The following is a 23,532-nucleotide window of genomic DNA, read 5'->3' as shown; positions in this document are numbered from 1 at the left end:
TTAAGAAATGATAACCAACTATGTAGTTAATGTTAATTGTCATGAGATTCATATTGAATTCACTTCAGGGATGTAATGATGACTGAAGATATTTGCAGTGGAAGCATCTTCAGCTGGAAGAATTTATTTAATTGCCATGCATGATTGAAGTCAGGAAATAATATTAATTAGGAAATTGCAAAAAAAAAATTTTTCCCCATTGGGACATGCTGCTTGGGGAAGTATTTAAATGTTGGTTCTTCTAGCAGATGTGCCCAGTAGAGGTTTTGTTCTTTGTCAGTGTCCCTCAAAAAAGAGCAGAATTATAGTTTCTTTTGTTTCACAAGTTGCCCTTTTCTTGGAGAATTTTTAGGTGATTCTATTAAATATTAGTTTTCTTAGTTTTCTCACAATGAATGATCTTACTTGTAAATTTGTATATGAGAATTTATATCACTATATACTACTGATATATCTGTTGTAATCCGTCACTCCCTCCCCCTTCTTGGCCCCCCTTACCTGAAAGGGGTTTGCTCAAATTACCACTAGATGGCAGTCTTGCGTTTTAGTAACTTAGAGCTTTAGTCACAAGCTCCCTCTTTCTCCCCCTGCCCTTCCTCCCCCATATCTTGCAGATATATGAAGATTTTTAACCACTCTCTTATATAAATTGAACATATGTGGAACCAGGCAACAAAATAGCATTTTGGAGTCAATTCTGTAGCATTCCCACCTTGCTCACATTAGTTAATTCCATACTTGGAAGTTGAGCTATTTCTTGACTAAAGAAATCTTCCCTGACTCCCCAGACTGGCTTAGTCCCCTTGATAAATGTTGCTTGTAATTTTTTCCTTTTAGGGCGCTCTTCACAGTTTTATGTTGTTTTTGTATGGGACTGATTAATACCTTTCCTCTCTATGTGCCCCTCCCCGCAAATTGTTTGTATATTCCACAAGATCAGGGACAGTATCTGTTGCTGACCACTGTTATTTCTAGTAAGGCATTTAGTAGATGTTCAGTAAATAGTTACTAAATAAATGAGGCAATGGACGAATGAACTATGAAGATCCTATTAGGAACATAAAATGCCACCCACAAAATATATGTCAAGAAGATGGTAGTTCAGTTTATGATCATCGTTTTCTTTTTTTTTTTTTTAAACATCTTTATTGGAGTATAATTGCTTTACAATGGTATGTTAGTTTCAGCTTCACAACAAAATGGATCAGTTATATGTTTACATATGTTCCCATACCTCTTCCCGCTTGTGTCTCCCTCCCTCCCACCCTCCCTATCCCACCCCTCCAGGCGGTCACAAAGCACCGAGCTGATCTCCCTGTGCTATGCGGCTGCTTCCCACTAGCTATCTACCTTACGTTTGGTAGTGTATATATGTCCATGCCTCTTTATCGCTTTGTCACCGTTTACCCTTCCCCCTCCCCATAGCCTCAAGTCCATTCTCTAGTAAGTCTGTGTCTTTACATCGTTTTCTAAATATTTTTTTTGAAATAATTTCAAACTTACAGAAAAGTTATACCCTTTATCTACATGTTGGGCTTCGAAAGTGATGCCCCATCACCCTAGAACACTTTCAGTGTATTTTGTGCAAACATGGCATTTTTCTGTGTAACTATGGGATAGCTATCAACATCAGGAAATTATCATTGATATATGAATCCCATCTAATCCTGAGAGCCCCCCCCATTTAAGTTTCACCTATTTTCTCATTAATGACCTTAACAGCACAAGGATTCAGCTCAAACCACATGTTGTAAATTAGTTGTCAAGTCTCTAGACTCCTGTCTAGTCTCTAGACTATTTTAGTCAGGAACAGTTTTGCAGTCTTTAATGTTCATGACCTTGACACTTTTGAAAATTATAGCACTTATTTTGTAGAATGGTTCTCAGTTTGGAGTTGTCTCATGTTCCTCATGATTTGATTTAAGTTAGGCATCTTCGGGAGGAACATCACAGAAGTGACATTGTGTTTTGGTGACCCAGGATTTTGTTTTATTACTGATAGTAATAATTTATTCACTTGATTAAGTTGGTGTCTGCCAGACTTTTCCATTGTAAAGTTACCTTTTTTCTCTGTAGTTAGTATTTTACATGTTAGTATCAGTGTAGAATTGTTTACTGTTTTACTCAGTGGGTTGTAATTTGTTGCTATCATTATTTATTTTGATGTTTAAATTGCCCAGGATTTGGCCATTGGGATCTCTGCATGCTGCATTTTGTGTTCTTTTGACATGTCCCCATCATCCTTTATAGGTGTCCTTGCTTTTTGGCACAGGCTGCTCAGGGCTCATCTTGCCTTTCAACAAGTCATTTCTTCAAAGAGCCCTGGTTTGGAGAATGGTATTTTAAAAATAAGATCTGTATGCTTAGTGTGTACATTGTTATTGGACCTGTCCATGGACAGAGCTAGAGAATATGTATTTGTATATACAAGCGTTTATATAGAAATTTTCATTGGTAGTAAGTTATACATATGTGTATGTTTATTTTTGTGTGTGCATGTTATACACAAACACACACATAAGCACACACACAGTATCTCCATGAAGTTACACTGATACCTTCACTTGCACAGGATTTATTGTAGTTTTCTTTCCATATTTACAACTTCCTTCTCCAACATGGAGAATTTTGGCTTCTACTATTCTTTTTTTTTTTTTTTTTTTTTTTTTTACTATTCTTAATATATTTATTTATTTGATCAGTTCCAGTGTACATAACAGTCTGTCCTTTGCACTTTCGGGCAGATGCCCTCCTCACACCTTTCAAGATCTGACACCCAAGTCAACCTGTCTCCCTTGCCTCTGCATGGGTATCCTCTCTTTTTGTTTTGTTTTTCATTTTGATTTTAATTTTTAGTTTTATCACATGGTGATCAGAGAGTTTTGTTTGTAATATTTCTCTTTTATGGAACTGACATTTCCTTTTGACCTAATATATAGTCAATTTTTGTGAATATTCCACATGCTCTTAGAAGAAGGTATATTCTTTACTATCAGGATACAGTGTTCAACATATCTGTATAAGATTTGCCTTATTATGTTATTTAGATCTATATAAATATTCTTAATTTTTGTTTAATCAGTCTGACTTGTACTGAGAGTGGAGTGTTAGCATCTGCTATCAGTAGTATGTTTCTAATACTTCTCCTGTATTTCCTCTAGTTTCTGCTTTATATAAGAGGTTGGTCTTATCTGGTGCATAGATATTGCGTCTTGCTATATTTTCACTGTGAATTGTGACTTCATAAAATTCCTTCTTCGTGTCACGTAGTATTTTTTAGCCTGCAATCTACTTTGAGCTCATGATTTCAATCCCTCCTTTATTGTTTCCACTTCTGTGGTATATCTTTGCCCATTTTTCTACATAAAGGCAACTTGATGTAGAATATTCTGTCTTCCAGTAATGCTGAAGGCCTGGGCCTGTGTAGTTTTTATTTGTGCTACTTGTTGAATTTATTTATTTGTTCTTGGTGAGGATGTGTGGAGTGATTCTGATTAAAGTGGCTACCATTACGCTCCAGACCAAGAATCTCATCTTCCTGTTTTTAGTATGACTCTGCTATGATACCAGCCATATTAGAAGCATGTGTTTTTTTCTCTGGACAGTTACTGATAACATATATGCAGCTTGTGATAGGTACCTTCAGGTTATTCAAGCTCCCCCTCATCTGTTAAACGATGGTGTTAGCTTCAACTTGAAAATTTTGAGTCTGTGATTCACAATACATTTGATGATTAGGGCCTAAAACACCTTGTCTTTCATTGTATCTGCACTTGTTACTGAGCATGTACTCAGTACAACTTAAGCCTTTACATAGATATTATTAGAGGCTATTGCCATTGGATGTTGGTTTCACTCCAGCAGTTTAATATTTTGATTGTCTGTATTCAAGTGACAAGCTTGACAGTTCTTAATGTATTTATTTTATACACATAAAAGTTTATCCTTTGGCTAATGATTAAATCAGTTACTCAAATGTGGCCTTTCTGTATCAGGTTGAGTAGACTGTGATTTATTCAATCTGAGTTACCTCATTTGATTTACTCTTACTGGGGCAACCTATTTTGTTAAGATGGTTTTCATTATAGTCAGAATTTCCAAATATAGCTCCCTTCACTGTGACCAGAATTAACCATCATCTTAAAAGTAATAAGAGAATACATTGTCTTTTATAAAATTAGAACACTTCAGATAAATCTTTTATGCCCTTTGACTTCAGCCTGAACCTTGTTCCACCTTACTATAATTAACCATTATTATGAGTTTTGTGTGCCTGGAAGAGGTTGAAGTTTTGGATTGAAATGCCTCACTGACTCCTAGGAAGAAATAAGGAAGACAGGAATCTTTTATATGTACCAGTGAAATACCTGAGTTTCAGATATAAAGAGAACATCTTAACATACTTCCACTTTAAAAGAACTGGTTACAGTACTTAAATAATATTGATAATAACAGCAACTAATGTTTATTGAAAATTTATCATGTTCCAGGCCTTCTTTAAGTGCTAACACATGTGGTACTCTTAATCCACACAACAAACCAACCTAGCATGGTTGTTATCCACAGAAGAGAAAAAGGGGGCATGAGTGGTTTAGTAATCTGACCAGGATCATGCATGTGGCATGTGGTAAAGTGGGAATTCAAACCCAGGTAGTCTGGTTACAGACTGCATGCTCTTGATCACTATGTTGTTCTGTGTGTGAAAAAATTAGGTTAGTATTGGACTCTCATCTGTGGTGCTAGAAGCTAGAGGAGCGCCAAATGTCTTTTGCAAAATGTGTCATTTGTTTGTCACGGCCAACAAACTGCATGTTTGTGTCTATGTAGAATTCAGAAAATCTGCTACCCTGAACCCTCTCTGAGAAAAATAAATGAGGAAAAAGATCTCAAGATAGAAGACTTGAAATTTATAAAATGTGTTAAGTGAAAATGTTCTAAAAGGGGTGATATGGGAGGAGTGAAAGCTAATGTGTCTTGATGGGATTGCTTAGTTATTTAATATGATAATAGTATACTAGAGAAATATCAGTTAATCATAACTATTAGGATGGGAAATAGAATTGAGAAACACAAAAGAAAGCTTTCAGATGATAGAAGAAGAAAAGGAAATGTGGACAAATGTAACCAAGCAAGTGAAATAAGTTGTAAAGAAGGAAAAAAAAATTAATGAATAGTAGAAAGAAAGTAAGATGGAAGGAATGAAATGAAATGTTTGTTTGTCATTACTGACTATGAATGAGCCAAAATGTCCTCAAAAATCAGATATCAAAAATTATACAATTTGTAGGGACAGAGAATATGTGTGTGTGTGTTTATTAATTAAATGATAAAGTAAAGTTGAAGGAAACGATTGGGCAGAGATCAACTAGGTAAATGCAAATAAAGGAAAAGTGGTAATATTAATGTCAGACAAAGAATAATTCAGGGTTAAAAGCGCTGACTGGATATTGTGTATTTACAAGTTGCAGTCCTTGCAGATGCTATAATAATTGCAAATCTCCCCCCCATTGAGATATAATTGACATATAGCATTGTATTAGTTTCAGGTGTGCAACATAATGATTCAATGTTTGTATATATTGTGAAGTGATCACTACAGTAAGTCTAGTTAACATCCATCACTACACTTTATTTTTCTTGTGATGAGAACTCTTAAGATCTATTCTCTGAGCCACTTACAAATACACACTGTAGTATTATGAACTATAGTTACCATGCTGTACATTATATCACCATGACTTAGTTGTTTTATAACCTGAAGTTCATACCTTTTGTCCACTTTACCAACCCCTCCAGCCCCTGCCTCTGGCAGCCACCATTCTGTTCTCTGTATCTATGAGTTTGGGTTTTTGTTTTTTTTAAGATTCCACACATATGCAAGATCATACAGTATTTGTCTTTCTCTGTCCTACTTATTAGCATAATGCCCTCAAGGTCTGTCCATGTTGTTGCAAATAGCAAGGATTCCTTCTTTTTTATGGCTAAATAATATTCCACTGTGTACACACACATATACACACACGCATACATACATTATATACATACCACATCTTCTTTATCAATTCACTTATCAGTGGATATTTAAGTTGCTTCCATGTGTTGGCTGTTGTAAGTAATGGTGCAATGAGCATGTGGGGAGCGGTGCATATCTTTTTGAATTAGTTTTTTAGGATAAATACCCAGGAGTAGAACTGCTGGATCAAACAGTAGTTCCATTTTTAATTTTTTGAGGAACCTTCATACTGTTTTCCATAGTGACTCCGCCAATTTACATTCCCAGCAACAGTGCACAAGGGTTCTCTTTTCTCTACAGTCTCACCAATGCTTATTATTTTCTGTCTTTTTGATAATAGCCATTCTAGCAGGTATGAGGTGATATCTCATGGTGGTTTTGATTTGCATTTTCCTGATGATTAGTGATGTTGAGTACCTTTTCATGTACATGTTGGCCATCTGTATATCTTCTTTGGAAAATGTCTGTTCAGATCCTCTGTCCACTTTTCGATTAGATTGTGTGTTTTTTTGCTATGGAGTTGTATGAGTTTTTCATATATTTTGGATATTAACCCTTTATCAGATATATGATTTGCAAATATTTTCTCCCATTTGTTAGGTTGCTGTTTCATTTTGTTGATGGTTTCATTTGCTATACAGAACACTAACCTCTTATACAATACAACAGCCATAACCACATGGCACCCACATAGGTAGAGCAAAAGCTCCGAGAATTACAACCTGATTAGAAGACAGTTATTGTGAGAATTTAAAATTCCGTTCTTTAGTGGCACTAGGCTTATTTCCTGTGCTTAATAGCCACACGTGGCTAGTGGCTGCCACATTGGACAGTGCAGATACTGAACATTTCCATTCTGGCAGAAAGTTTAGTTGGATGGCTCTGATCTAGAAAGTATAGCAAAGGAGAACACTTTATAGACTTATGGGACATAGCTAAACTGGTATTTGGAGGAAAATTGAATGCCTTTAATAACTGCATTATTTAAAATAAAAAAAGACTGAAAATAAGTTATTGCTCAAGTACTCAGTTTTTAAGTACTCAAAAAATAAGTACTCAAGATATTAGAAAAACAAAAAATAAAACCAAAAGGATAGAGAAGAGAATTTTTTAAAATGCCGAAAATAATGAGATAGAAATAGACAAAACATAGAAATACTGAAATTGATTGAAAAAAGTAAAGATTCTGAACAGACTATAACTGTTGAAAAGGAAATAAAAAATGTATTTATTAGTCACCATATCAGGATGATATTCCAGCTAAATTATATTTACTTCTAAAAAAATAGATTTTACTTTTATTCTAATAAGTGATGGGCAGCGTTTTAATATGTTTTTCTGAAGCTAGTATAATATTATACCAATGCTTGGTAAAGGTAATTTTTTTTTAAAGACAATTTTTAAATACAGAAATTCTAAATGAGATTTAGCTAATTTAATCATACAGCAGTAAAAGAATAGCATTTTCTTGGAATGCAAGGATAGTTCACAATAGGAAATCTATCTATTTATTGCATCAAGAGGCCAAAGGAGAAAAGCCATGTGATTCTGTTACTGGATGCTGAAAAGGCATTTAATGAAATGATTAAAAACACTTAAATGTAATAAGAATTGTGGGAGAAACTGCTCCAGTTATAGGAATAATCATAGCACCTACCACAGAGGGTTGTTGTGAGGATTTAATGACTTAACGTATGTAAAAATGCTTAGAGCAGTCTTTGGCACATAGAAATTATTCAGTGTTAGCTCTTTCTATTATTTAAATAAGATAAAGTTGATTTGTTAAAAAACAATAGGCAAATAATTGCATTGAATGGCAAAGTATTTTGATTGAAATTATCAAGACAGAGTTTTGTTCTTACCACTATATTCAGAATCATTTTTGAGGTGGTTTCATTTCTCTGAATATAATAAAAGTAGAAAATAAAGTAACTCTTATAAATACTAAAAGAGGAGATAAAATATTTTAAGTTACAAATGATATGATTTGTATGCCTAGAAAACCCAAGAGACTATTAAAGACTAATAAAAATACTCAGGGATAAGTTTAACATAATGGTTCTGTAGCAAGAAAATGAAGAAATGAAAGTTGAACGAGATCTCAATAAAAATTGTCAACCTTTCCAAAATTAACATATGAATTTCATTAATTCCGGTTAGAAACCTAGAAACCTTTAAAATGACTTTAAAGTGCATGTGGAAAGTATATTTCTAAAACTACCTAAGAAAATATACTATATATTTAATTCTGTTTTTGTTAACAGTCCCTCTTCCTCCTCATCCCCTCTCTCCTTCTCCATGCTATAAACACCCATTTGTATGGAGAAGGCTGAGGAAGAAAACAGTCATGCCATTTTAGTGGCATTGTTTTCCTTACCTTGGTGTAGATGGGAATCTATGGAGAGTTAGAGGGGTGATCATACTTAATTTAATATATATTTTTGTCTCTTTCACTTGTTATAAGGAATATATGTATAATTTTTAGTGTAATATGTATTACATGTATATAATTTTAATATATTATATATAATTATGCATTATAATTATAATGTATATAATTGATCTAATACAGAAAAGATAATAGAAAAATGTTTAATGACTTTTCACTCATTGAAGTTGTAACTCCATTTTAGTTAAAACCAGAAATAAAACATATCATTGATTGATTTAGGAGATTTTAAAGAAAGATCTCAGGTTTTTTAAGTGCATACTGAAAAACCAAAATGTATTTTCTTTTAGCTTTCCTGAATGTTTGGTGCTTTCTACAATGGCAAGATTAATTTTTAACTCAAAAATTCTGAAAAGAATTTTCTCTTTTTTTTCTCTCTGTCAAAGGTATGCAACCACTCATGTATTCGGTTCAGGAAGCGTTAAATGCTAGACCATGGTGGATTCGTGTGGGGACTGACATTTGTTACTATAAGTAAGTATTCTGACAGTAATAGGACATCATTTTACAGAAGGAAATATTAATTCATCTTATTTCAGTTCAAAGATAAAAAGTTACTGTGTTCTTTGAGTTTGGTGATATGGTTTAGTATTACTTCCAACAGAGTTTTAAAAAACTTGAGATCCATTATGGGGGTATATTTAGTGGAAATAAAACATGTTTTGTAGACAGACGACAGACTTAGGTCCAAATCTTGCCTCTCCCACTTAGATGTGTTCTCAACTTTTTTAGCTTTAAAACTCTGGAAATTTCATTGAGTAAGACTGAAATTAGAAACTCTAGGAAATAATTTACAGTGTTTTTTTTTATTATTATTCTGGTGATATTGAGTGTAATTCTTTTCTCTTCTGCACACAAATGTTTACCTCATTTTAACTTCCAAAATATTTTACTTGGAGATGTATTCCACCATTACATTACTTCTGCTTTCACAGTTCAACTTTGACTTCAAATAGGTGATCTATTTATCAAGTTAAAATAAGTGCTAGAAATCATTTATCGCTTCAGTGGAATAATTGGATTATTCTTCAATTCATGACTAAGTGATCTAGGATTATCATATGCCTTGCTTCCCATTTTTACTGTTTCTGCATGTAATACATTTCAAGATAACTTCTATCCACTATTGAATGCACTTGACATCCCTGTTTTTCTCTGTTATTAATCTTAATCCTGGCATTTCTGTTTAGTGGATTTTGACTTTTTATATTTTATATTGTGCTTAACTAGCACTAATGTTCCTTTTCTTTTAGTTTTATCCGTTAGAAGAAGAAGAATTCTAAAATTAAACTGTTTTTAATGGTTTAGATAGGGTTTTGGAAAAACCTAGATCTTAAGTGCTATTGCTTTCTAAGAAAGAAATCGTTCCTTGGAATTAATCTCAGTAGGGTTTTCCCCATTTTATTAGCAAAATAAATAGTAAATAAATGAGGGAAAGAAGCATAAGGTTATATGTAATTCTTCTTCACCTGAATGAATTTCATATTTCTTTTAATGGTAGGCTAATATAAATATACTTTATCATTTATCTCTTTCTCATAAGTTGGAGTAGAGCAGTGATTATCTGGGAAGTGCTTGGTTAGATTTTGGCAGAATGATTTAAATTGTTAAAGGGTGAAACAATGTTTTTCAAAAAGTATTTCTTTCATGCTTTTTCTTTTGCACAATAGAAATCATCAATCAATGAATGCTTTTCTTTTTCACACTGTAAAGTGAATCGTCATAGCATCTCAGGTGGTTTTTCTTTTTTTATGTAAGGGGTGATGGCAAGGATTTTTGTTTGTTTAGTTTTTATTTTTTCTTTTGGCTACTTCCAGATCTGGAATTGGAATTCAGGCCAGTTCAACAGATATTTATTAACCACTTTCTATGTAACAAGCACTGTTCTAGTTGCTTTCCTCAAGCTTGAAATCCAGATAGTGGGGATTAAAAACTATTTTTGCACTGTCCTTTGATACTTGTTTGTCTCATCTGTAAAATGAGACTAAAACTACTTTCCACGAGTATGTGAGTGAATATAACCTATAAAATGCCATGTAGCTGTAATGTGGTGACATAAATACCTCCACAATTAGATGTTAAGCTTTTGGAGTGAAAGAGTTGGCAGGATCTACTTCCGGACCTTATTTTGCATTTTCCTCAACTCTTAGCACCTTGTCATTGAGTATCTATTCAAGATGTAGTGGCTAAGTTAATGAAGACTCTACCATTCTTTTACGTCAGGGTTCTTTTATTTTCATTAATAGCAAGCTTGATTTTTATAAGATTATATTAGAAGATCTGATCCCAGGGTAGTTCTAAGGTTGTGATCTACCTTGAATGTCTGTGTGCATGAATAAGTAATCTGTAGGCCATGGCTTTTCTTCAGTTCATGGCTTAAATAATACAAGGTGATTTGGAATTTTAGAAATGAAGTTGATAGACCAAAGCATCTTTAGGTCATCATATCTCAATGATATTTAAAGTCTGGAAAGTAATATGTAGTTTTAAAAACTTTTTATTATGGAAATCTCCAAACATTTACAAAAGCGGATAATAGAATAATGAGGCCCCATGTATTCATCACTGAGTTTCAACAATTATCAACACATGGTTTCATTTTAGCTATACTTTCACCCCTACCACCACACTGAATTTTTTAAGGCATATTTTATCCTTATTTTTTTCCAGATATATTTTATCCATAAATACTTCAAAGGTCTTTGTCTTTTTGAGATACATATTTAAGACAATCTAACCACAAGGCCATTGTCACACCTAAGAAAATTCCTTAATATGATAAAATATCCAGTCAATGTTCGGACTTACTTGTCTCATAAATGTTACTTTATAGTTGGTTTGTTTAAATCAGACCAACCAAGGGATCACACATATGTCCTTTAAGTCTCTTAATTTGTAGGCTTCCTTCTTCTCTATTTTTAAATTTCTCCTTTATTTATTGAAGAAATTAGATCATTTGTCATGCAGGATTTTCCGCATTTTGTATTTTGCTGATTTGCATCCCTGTGGTGTTAATGAATTCTTCTATCTCACCAATCTCCTATTAACTCATAGTTAGATGTAGACGCTTTATCAGTTTCAGGTTTCATTTTCGACAAGAGTACTTCATAGATGGTGCAGGGAATTCCTGTTGCATCATATTAGGAAATATATCATCTCTGGTTATTTCTTCTTTTGTAATTTTAAAATTGATCAGTGAATTCAGGTATTGTCGTCTGATCCGTCAGCCTTTCATCCAATGGTTGTAGCAGCCATTGGTGATCACTGCCTGGATCCAGTAATGTGTATGGCTCTCAAAGAATGGGGGTCTAAAACTTCTATTGATGTACAGAGTAGTAGCTCTATTTAATTAGTAAATCCAGAAGTGGAAAGTCATGATGTTGGCTGATAGCAATTAACTGCTTTTTTAGTACCAAGTCTAATTTTTGTTTTAAACAACATACTGATTTTTTTTAGAGATTTATTTATTATTTATTTAATTTAGTTTTGGCTGCATCAGGTCTTAGTTGCAGCACGCGGGATCTTTCATTGTGGCACTCAGGCTTCTTTCTAGTTGTGGTAAGCGGGCTCCAGAGCACGTGGGCTCTGTAGTTTGCGGTACTCAGGCTCTCTAGTTGAGGCACGCGAGATCAGTAGTTATGACACGCGGGCTTAGTTGCCCCACGGCATGTGGGATCTTAGTTCCGTGACCAGGGATCAAACCTGCGTCCCCTGCATTGTAAGGCAGATTCTGTACCACTAGCCCACCAGGGAAGTCCCCCAAGTCTAATTTTTAAGAGTATTTAAGTTAAACTTTTTTACAAACCATGGGTTTTCTTTTTTTTTTCTGAAGTTCTGTTTCCTAAAATAGCAAGAAAAATCAGAATTTTGGTGTGGATGAAATAAACATGCATTTCTGTTGCAGAAATCACTTCTCAAGAAGTTCAATTGCTGCAGGTGGGCAAAAGGGAAAATCCTACTATACAATTACATTCACTGTCATTTTTCCACATAAAGATGATGTGTGCTATTTTGCTTATCACTATCCGTATACATATTCAACTTTACAGGTGAGAACTCATTAAGTTGTACTGTGACCATTATTGTATTGTATGTGTATGTGTTAGATAATTGAAGAAAAATTGCTTTAATTAAATAATAAGATAAGAAAAAGATTCAGGGTTGATGACTTCGGAAAATAATACAACATTTGTTGAAATCATTAAAGTAAAATGGGAATGTAGTCTTCATTTTTATTTAATAGAAATACTATGGAAATATGACATGATTTTTACTTTCCACTTTGGGTAGAAATCTACAAATCACAATTTATAAATTTTAACTAGGTGAGATTTCTACTTGTTTAATGAAAAGCATTGAATCTCACAGAAAATGTAACAGTAGAAAATGTATATGCAATTTAAGTTTTTCTGTTGTGAATTCCTTTCTTCTAATGGTTTCATATGGAGTCCTAGATCCAGATTGCTTAGAATATGGGGTATAAGAGTTGTTTTGTGGGTTCTTTTGAGATTTTTTGATTATTTGCGTTGTAAAACAAAAAATTCAAGTAATTAGCATGGCAGATTTATACTCAGAACAGAATGTCTGTCCTAATGATCAAGGATCATGAAGCTTCGTATGATCAATTTACCCAGAAAGGAATTGGAACACTATGATTAGAAACAAGCTTCCAAATTATGAGAGAGGAGAAAATGAGAGAAAAACATAGTCCATAGAGCAGAAGAAATGTCAAGGCTGAGAACATTAAATGAGGCTCACTTTATTTTAGTAAGGTTCCAACCTACAGTAAAGGTATAAACCGATATGTTTCTGTGCTGAATAACATAGCATCGGAAATAGAGTGTTGTTATTTACATGGTATTTGTTACTGTCTTTTACTGATGTTACCTTTTTAATATATTTTAAATGCCCCTACTTTCTTCCAGTCCCACTACCACGACCTTCCACGCATTACCATTGTTTCTCACCTGGACTTATGCCAACCTCTTTCTAACTGGTGTCCCCAAATTCACTTGTATCCCCTTTCCTCTTCATCACTGTTTTATCACACTGTAGCAAGAGGGCTCTTTGATGGCAAATCTAATCATATAAATCTGCTCCTTAAAATTCCTTAGTGATTTCTCTTGCCATTTGTATGAAGTCTAAAATTCTTACCGTAGCTCATTCAGTCATTTCTCCACTATTTTGCACAGTTTGGGCCATTTCTTCGTACTGTTTGAACTGTTATTTACTTAATATTTATTTTTAAATAGACTTTAAAGTAATTCACTGTTTAAAGATTATCCTCATCCTAAGTTAATATCTGTGGAATTACAGGTTTAATGTGCTAAACTTTTTTCTAATTCACAGTAAAAAAACATATCTATTAAAATTTTTTTCAAGGTTATCCACATACCACTTAGTTATCTTAATTACCAAATACTATGCTTTGGGAAGGACTGGTCTACCGGGCCCTTCCTTCTGTGTTAAATTCTCGATTTCTTACCCTTTCTGGTCTAGCTATAATGAATCTTCTTCAGTTCTTTGAAATGTCCTTCTTTTTTCTTATTTCATGGTCTTCCTGTATGCTTTCCTTCTGCCTACAGTGCACTTTATATCGATTTCACTCATCCCTTTGGATCTCACTTTAAATGTAATTTTTTTCTAGAAGACCTTTCCTCCCTGCCCAGACTCTGCAAGGCTCCCTTCCCTTTATTTCAAGCTCTCATAGCACTGTATATTTTCTCTAGGGTAGGGACCATTTATTCATTGTTATATCCCCAATGCCTGGCACAGTTTCTAGCCCAGAAATAGTGACCACATGGTAAATCATGATTATGTGAATGAACATAGGCAAAAGTTTGGAAAGCAACTAAGTATCTTTAAAATAAGGGATTGAACAATTTATTTTTGGTGTGACCATATACTAAAGCCATTAAAACTTGTGCTTTCAAAAGACATATATTCAACATGTTTAATGATATGGCATAATATTTATAATTTTGAATATCAATGTGAATGTATAAATTATTAAATGATAAAATCAGATTATAAAAAGTCTTACATGTAATTACAGTTTTGTTTATATATATTGGCATTTGTTAGTAGTAATCTAGGTGATTCAATTATGGGTGTTTAAAATTTTTTCTTGTACTTTCTGTGTCTTCCAGACATTTTACAATGAGCCTTTATTAATCTTGAAATCAGGAAAGATTGTTAAAAAATTTGTGCTGCATAATATTCATTCTCCATATTTCAGGTTGCCGTTAACAGATCTATAGTCACAAAATTTCAACATTCAGAAGGCTTTGAAAACCAAAAGCATTTTCATAACCCATTTGGCAGCAAAGCCTGGCCTGAATTGATGTGAGCTTATTTAGAATATTGATACTTAGCGTTACTCTTCATATGCTTTGCTGCAGAAATACTAATGTGCTTATTTACAGGCTGCTGCCGCTGACCCCACTGGTTATATCGCACTATTAAGGGTATCCAAACTGTATCTATCCCCTTTCTCAAGTTCCCAAATACTGATATTTAACTGCATCTGGACCCTAATCCCCGGAGAAGGGATTAGGAATCTGATTTCACTTTTAGTTATGTTCAAGATCTGGATGCATTTATTTCTGTTTATCATAGGGAGTTTTTACATGATTATATACTTTGCTTTTAAATTTTTATTAAGATGCATCTTCAAAAATTGGAATCAGCACACAATCCTCAGCAAATCTATTTTCGAAAAGATGTATTATGTGAAACCCTGTCTGGAAACAGCTGTCCCTTGGTGACTATAACAGCAATGCCAGAGTCTAATTATTATGAACATATCTGTCAATTCAGTAAGTTTGTCTTCTTCACTCACAATACCAATCATTCTTACTTATTTTTCTTTGCTTCATGACTATTTTGTAAGGGCATTAGTGCTAGGAATAGGCATCAGAAGTCTTGGGTTTTAGTCTGGGTCCTGTTACTGCCTAGCTCGGGCCCACTTCTGGGCCAGTTTCCTCATATGAGGGAGCTGCCTGAGATGACCTCTGAGGTGTCTTGATACTAGTATTCTGTAGTTCTTATTCTTAGAAGTCATACCCAAAGTATAGTATAACAAATTATGCCATCAGTTTAAGACTTTACAATTAATTTTATTTATAGATAAAACTACCATAAACCTATCAAGTATTTTGATGCTAGTACTGAATAGCTACTTGTTTTTCCTTGCCATTTATGTTTTTAAAGTTGCCTCAAATGTACAGCTATGGTAAAAAAATATATATACATGTAAGAAAACTGTTCTAATTTTGTTAAGAAAGTAAAATATTTTCAGGAAAGAGAAAGAGCTTGCTATTTATGAAAATATGAGCAGGTGAATTGAATGGTTATTTTGTAGCCCTGTATATCTAAATGTATAGTGAAAAATATTTTTCTTTGTAAATCTCTGAGCAGATATACCTATTGTTCTGTGCTTATCATAGCGACTATGCAACGGGAATAAGATTATATTTTCCTTCTTTTTTCCATGACTTTATGAAAAATAAGTTTATATTTCTTCTATTTTCCCCAAATGCTTGTTCTTTATGAAACCGAGATAATATTAAACAATTAATTTTATATGTTAGATTAATCGTTGTGAAATAAATGACTCAAATACTATTTAATGTGTTATATTCATGTAAGACATGACTTATATGGGTTTTATATCTGTTTTCTCTAGCAGGCCTAGTATAGTGCTTGTATATAGTAGGTGCACAGTGAGTTCTACTTTGACTTTATATCAGTATTCACAATTGAGTAGAAATATTTCTAAAGCCCCAAAGTCAAACATCATACAGACTTTTAGTAGACGTTCATTTTAATTTGAGGTTTTATGTCTGCTTTAGGAAATCGCCCTTACGTTTTCTTATCTGCTCGGGTGCATCCTGGAGAGACTAATGCAAGTTGGGTAATGAAAGGAACATTGGAGTATCTCATGAGTAATAACCCTACTGCTCAGAGCTTACGGGAATCCTATATTTTTAAAATTGTCCCTATGCTAAATCCAGATGGTGTCATCAATGGAAAGTAAGTTAAGCAATAGTTACAGAAATATTATAGATTGTTGTGGCTGTCCTGTATAAACTTGTTGAAATAATAGCATCCACGTTAATTTCAAAAACAAATCTAGTGATTTTTCTAGAACAAAACAAATTTAGTGAAGAATTAATCTGATAAATTTTTAAATGAAAGTATAATTTGTATATTATTAGTACTATGATATTTTGAGAAATTCTGTATCTATTCATGAGAATACGATTTTATAAAATGTATGTCTGCTTGAATTGTTTTAGAAAAATTACAGTATTGGGATATGAAAAAGATTTTTAGCACATTGTCTTATAGTCCTTTTTATTTGACATGGCGTGATCTTAGGTTGTTTTGAGATTTAGAATCTTCTGGGATCTCTTTCCACTAATATGGAATATTGGCTCCATCTGCTAACCTCTTCTTGATATGAGTAGGAATTCTTTAGAGTGGAAATACTGGAATGTTACTTTTTAAGTGGAGGTGGCTTATAGTTGGTACAGTTCATTTATTGTGTCAATTAGACCAAGGTCTCTTTAATGCTTGTGAAAGGGGGGAGTTAGTCTAACTGTCATGAGCATCTCCAAAGTCGAGGACACCATATTTATTTATTCAATAAAAGAACCATGAATATTTCTCATATTTAGGAAATTTTTGAATTAAAAAAATAGAATAATTTCTGTTTAGGTAGTATGATTATGGAACTAAAATGAGATTTTATGTCTAGTTTTAATTCAGAAACATATTGACTAGCTAGAATTCTGTTTATATTTCTGTTATCACCTTATGACCATTTGCTTAAATTTTTGCTCAGTGGCTTTAATACTTAATACCTATGATTAATGAAAATGTATTTGAATTTTTGCAAGAATGTGTGCTTTTCATACACAATACTTATCTTTCTTAGAAGGAGGGCCAGATAGCACTTTTAATAATAACTGATACAATCAAAATATAGAATGTTAGCATAAGAAATGATTATTATGTAGTCAGAATGGAAAATATGACCATGAATAAATTTTATGGTGTACGGAACAAAACCCCAGAATGGAGAATTTTTCCTATAGCTTGAAAATTTTGACATAAAACTGCAAGCTTACCACAGTTAAATGCATGTAACACAAGATCTTGCACATAGCAAATGCTAAGTAAATGTTTACTTACTGACTATAATATGCATTCTGGTGAGCACACCATTTATACCTGTTTGAAATGAAATATTTAGTGGAATAGAATCATAAAATTAAATCAAGTGTATGTAAGAGTTGATTGGTACCAGTGTTTGTCATTGTGTTTACATATGTGTAGTCACCGCTGTTCTTTAAGTGGAGAGGATTTGAATAGACAGTGGCAAAGTCCAAATCCAGATTTACATCCTACAATTTATCATGCCAAGGGTCTGCTGCAATATCTGGCTGCAGTGAAGCATTTACCACTGGTAAGTGCAACATTTGTTTGTATAGTCAAAGAGGTGATTTTGTTGTAAGTTAGTATTTTGTAGATTATTTTCTGGTTATAAAAGCTGGGTGTTAATTTCAAAAGCAGTTTCTTTAAAACATCTTTGTTATCTATCACTTGTGTATTAATTATGTTGTCAAATTAATACAATGTATCCATATTTTTATTTCATTAGATTTAATTTTTATAATTCTCATGAGCCCTTTACTTTTCTGTTTTGTTTATGAATAGTGGTAACTCCTGGCTGTAAGTTTTAGCTATTTAACTTCACTGTTTGAACAATATCAAGGTAAAAGTACAATAGGTATCTTCCAAATTCTCAAACTAGTAGAAACTTATTTCTGAGCTCGTTAGCTAATTCTAAAGCAGGTAAGTCTCGACTATACACATAGGAAAGGTAATATAGGCATGGTGGGAGGCTCTCCTGAACTGTGTATGTGTTTTTCTTCTGTTTTCAGCAACTTTTGTTTAGAATGTTTCCATTATTTTAATCTTTAAATGAGTTAATCTTCCTTTGGGAAAGATAGAACACTTTGCAGAGGGGCAAAATTGGCATGCAAATCTGTCCATTTTCTATTTTTAAAATGATGCTCTTAAAAATTAAAGGGAAACCATACCCCTTTTAAAATGTTTTTCATGAAAGCATTTTTTATGTTCTCTTAAATTAGGTAAATATTTTAACAACCCTTGGGGCAGTGATGAGTGCAGCTGTAGATTTGACCTATAATTGAACTTATTATTTTTTAAGTGATGAATAGTAGATACAAAAGAAAGAGTGGAACTCGTGGCTTGATGCAGGACCTACCTGCAAAGGATTTAGCCATTCTAGGATTAATCATAGATCCTTTCCAGAAGTAGATATGTATTATTACTTTTATTGATTCTACTTGTTAAATGGTGGCTCAGTTACAATAAAAGGACAAAGGAACACAGAACTGTTTATTAGCTTCATATTAGCTAGCTTTACTTGGCAATATATGAATTTGAAGGATTTTATTTTTAAAATATATTATCTTTTCAAGGTTTATTGTGATTATCATGGCCACTCCCGAAAGAAGAATGTATTTATGTATGGCTGCAGCATCAAAGAAACAGTGTGGCACACCAATGACAATGCAGCTTCATGTGATGTTGTGGAAGATGTGGGATACAGGGTAATTATTACAGATAAGGCAGGAATTTTTGAATTTCAAACACGCATAAAACTGCAGAAAATAATTTAACATATAGGAACTACTCAGATTCAGTAAATGGTACCATTTTGCCATTTTGTTTCAGATTTTTCGTTTTAAATGTTTCTTCTAATTTTTTTTGCTTTTCACATTTTTTTAATTAAAGTAGACTTGATTTACAATATTACGTTAGTTACAGGTGTACAGTGTAGTTATTCACTATTTTTATAGATTATACTCCATTTAAAGTTATCATAGAATGTTGGCTGTATTTTCTGTGCTGTACAGTATATCCTTGTATTGTTCATGCATTGTTTATTTTATACATAGTATGTATCTCTTTTTTTTTTTTTTCATAGTATGTATCTCTTAATCGCCTACTGTTATCTTGCCACTACCCCATCCCTCTCCCTACTGGTAATGGCTAGTTTGTTCCTTATACCTGTGAGTCTGTTTCTCTTTTGTTATATACATTTGTTTTATTTTTTAGGTTCCACATATAAATGATAATATACAGTATTTGTCTTTCTCTGTCTGACTTATTTCACTAAGCATAATATCCTCCAGGTCTATTCATGATGTTTCAAATGGCAAAATTTCATTCTTTTTTATGGCTGAGAGTATTCCATTGTATAATATACATCACATCTTCTTTATCCATTCATCTGTTGGTGGATACCTAGGTTGCTTCCATGTCTTGGCTATTGTAAATAGTGCTGCTGTGGACATTGAGGTGCACGTATCATCTTGAATTAGAGTTTTTTGTCTTTTCTGGATATGTGCCCAGGAGTGGGATTGCTGGATCATATGATAGCTTTATTTTTAGTTTTGTAAGGAACCTCTATACTATTCTCCATAATGGTTGTACCGATTTACATTCCCACCAACAGTGTAGGAGGGTTCCCTTTTCTCCACACCCTCTCCAGCATTTATTATTTGTAGACTTTTTGATGATGGCCATTATGACCAATGTGAAGTGATACCTCATTGTGGTTTTGATTTGCATTTCTCTAATAATTAGAGATGTTGAGCATCTTTTCATGTGCCTGTTGGCCATCTGTATGTCTCCTTTGGAAAATTATCCATTCAGTTCTTCTGACCATTTTTTAATTGGGTTGTTTGGGGGTTTTTTTGATGTTGAGTTGTATGAGCTGTTTATATATTTTGGATATTAACCTCTTTCAGTCATATCATTTGCAGATAGTTTCTCCCTTTACATAGGCTGTCTTTTCATTTTGTCAGTTGTTTCCTTTGCTGTGCAAAAGCTTTTAAATTTAATTAGGTCCTAGCTATTTATTTTTGTTTCCTTTACCTGAGGAGACAGATCAAAGAAATATTGCTGTGACTTACATGAAAGAGTGTTCTGCCTATGTTTTCTTCTGTGAGTTTTATGGTTTCCAGCCTTACATTTAGGTCTTTAATTGATTTTGAGTTTACTTTTGCATATGGTATGGAAAATGTTTCTAATTTCACTCTCTTACATGTAGCTGTCCAGTTTTCCCACCACCACTCATTGAAGAGACTGTCTTTTCCCTATTGTATATTTTTGCCTCCTTTGTCATAGATTAATTGACCATATGTTAGTGCATTTATTTCTGGGCTCTCTATTCCTTTGCTTGATATGTCAGGGTTTTTTTTGGTATGTGTGCTGGTACATTCCTGTTTTGATTACTGTAGCTTTGTAGTGTAGTCTGAAGTCAGGTAGTCAGTGATACCTCCAGCTTTGTTTTTCTTTTTTTTCCTCCAGATTGCTTTATAGTCTTTTGTGGTTCCATATAAATTTTAGGATTATTTGTTGTACTCCTCTGAGAAATGTCCTGGGTATTCTAGATATTTTGATAGCGATTGCATTAAATCTGTAGATTGCTTTGAGTAGTACGGACATTTCAACAATATTAATTCTTCCAGTTCATGAACAGGGATATCTTTCCATTTCTTTGTGTCATCTTCAGTTTCCTTCATCAATGTTATATAATTGTCAGAGTATAGGTCTTTCAGTTTATTCCTATGTATTTTGTTCTTTTTGATGCAGTTTTAAATGGAACTAGTTTTGGATTCCTGAACTAATGATAGTTCATTATCAGTGTATAAAAAAGCAGCAGATTTCTGTACTTTAATCTTGTACTTTAATCTTGTATCCTGTACAAGAAAAATCCCAAGTAAACAACCTAACCTATCATCCAAAGTAATTAGAAAAGGAAGAACAAACAAAGCTCAAAGTCAGCAAAAGGAAGGAAATAATAAAGATCAGAGTGGAAATAAAATTGAGACAGCGCCCCCCCCCCAAAAAAATAGAAAAAATCAATGAAACCAAGAGCTGTTTTTTTTGAAAAGATAAACAAAATTGATAAGCCTTTAGCCAGGCTCATTAAGAAAAGGAGAGAGGTCCCAAATAAACAAAATAAATGAAAGAGGAGCAATTACAACCAATATCACAGAGACACAAAAAACATAAGAGAATACTATGAACAGTTTTACGCCAACAAATTGGATGACGTGGAAGGAATGGATAAATTCCTAGAAATATACAGTCTTCCAAAACTGAATCAGGAAGATATATTGGGTAGGCCAAAAAGTTTGTTTTTTTTCCATAAGATGGCTCTAGTAGTATTTAGTTGTCTTTAACTTCATTCAGAATAATTTTGTTAGATTGTATTATGACAGCTGTCATGTCAGCATGCATTTAAAAAACGTATCAAAATGGGTGAATTTTTGTGTAGCCATTTTAATATTGAAAATGGAAGAAAAAAGCAACATTTTTGTCATACTAGTTTTTATTATTTCAAGAAAGGTAAAAATGCAACTGAAATGCAAAAAAAGATTTGTGCAGTGTATGGAGAAGGTGTGTGATTGATCGAACGTGTCAAAAGTGGTTTGTGAAGTTTCATGCTGGAGATATCTTGCTGGGTGATGCTCCACGGTCAGGTAGACCAGTTGAAGTTGATAGCGATCAAATTGAGAAAAATCAACGTTATACCACATGGGAGATAGCCGGCATACTCAAAATATCCCAATCAAGCATTGAAAATCATTTGCACCGGCTTGGTTATGTGTATTGCTTTGATGTTTGGGTTCCACATAAGTTAAGCGAAAAAAACCTTCTTGACCTTATTTCTGCATGAGATTCTCTACTGAAACATAATGAAAACGTTCCATTTTTAAAACAAATTTTGATGGGCGATGAAAAGTGGATACTGTACAACAATGTGGAATGGAAGAGATTGTGGGGCAAGCGAAATGAACCACCACCAACCACACCAAAGGCCGATCTTCATCCAAAGAAGGTGATGTTGTATATATGGTGGGATTGGAAGGGAGTCCTCTATTATGAGCTCCTTCCGGAAAACCAAACAATTGATTCCAACAAGTACTGTGCCCAGTTAGACCAACTGAAAGCAGCACTCGATGAAAAGTGTCCGGAATTAGTCAACAGAAAACACATAATCTTCCATCAGGATAATGCAAGACCGCATGTTTCTTTGATGACCAGGCAAAAACTGTTTCAGCTTGGCTGGGACGTTCTGATTCATCCGCCATATTCACCAGACATTGCACCTTCGGATTTCCATTTATTTCGGTCTTTACAAAATTCTCTTAATGGAAAAAATATCAATTCCCTGGAAGACTGTAAAAGGCACCTGGAACAGTTCTTTGCTCAAAAAGATAAAAAGCTTTGGGAAGATGGAATTATGAAGTTGCCTGAAAAATGGCAGAAGGTAGTGGAAGAAAAGGGTGAATACGTTGTTCAATAAAGTTCTTGGTGAAAATGAAAAATGTGTCTTTTATTTTTACTTAAAAACCAAAGGAACTTTTTGGCCAAAGCAATAGATAACCTGAACAGACTGATGACTAGTAGTGAAATTGAATCAGTAATAAAATAACTCTTAGCAAACAAAAGTCCAGGATCCAACAGCTTCAAAGGGAAATTCTACCAAACGTGTAAAGAAGAGCTAATACCTATCCTTCTCAAACTACTCCAAAAAATTGAAAATGAGGGAACACTCCCAAATTCATTCTACAAGGCCAGCATTACCCTGATAACCAAAACCAAAGACACTACAAAAAAGATTACAGGCCAGTATCTATGATGAATATAGATGCAAAAATCCTCAACAAAATATTAGCAAACCGAATCCAACAATATATAAAAAGGATCATGCACCATGATCAAGTTGGATTTATTCTAAGGATGCAAGAATGGTTCATATTCACAAATCAGTCATTGTAATATGCCGCATTAACAAAAGGAAGGATAAAAATCACATGATCATCTCAATAAGATGCAGAAAAAACATTTGACAGAATTCATCCATTCATGTTAAAAGCTCTCATCAAAGTTGGTGTAGAGGGAACATATCTCAACATAATAAAGGCCGTTTATGACAAACCCACAGTTAATATCATAC

At 33.5% G+C, this 23,532-nt stretch overlaps 1 protein-coding gene across 1 annotated transcript in view; it reads left to right on the top strand.

The window, feature by feature from the left end:
- AGTPBP1 (ATP/GTP binding carboxypeptidase 1) overlaps positions 1-23,532 on the top strand; it is a 169,221-nt gene that overhangs the window by 117,841 nt on the left and 27,848 nt on the right. Inside the window, exons 18-23 of the mRNA XM_082656425.1 lie at positions 8,849-8,936; positions 12,367-12,511; positions 15,127-15,280; positions 16,316-16,496; positions 17,805-17,934; positions 18,977-19,108. Of these exons, the coding sequence (XP_082512551.1) occupies positions 8,849-8,936; positions 12,367-12,511; positions 15,127-15,280; positions 16,316-16,496; positions 17,805-17,934; positions 18,977-19,108 (830 nt within the window). The remainder of the gene's footprint in view (positions 1-8,848; positions 8,937-12,366; positions 12,512-15,126; positions 15,281-16,315; positions 16,497-17,804; positions 17,935-18,976; positions 19,109-23,532) is intronic.

This window comes from Grampus griseus (assembly GCF_964374135.1).
Source record: "Grampus griseus genome assembly, chromosome: 6".
Lineage (NCBI taxonomy): Eukaryota > Metazoa > Chordata > Mammalia > Artiodactyla > Delphinidae > Grampus > Grampus griseus.
Note: the sequence above shows the minus strand (reverse complement) of the source record. Positions and strands in the feature narration are given on the sequence as shown.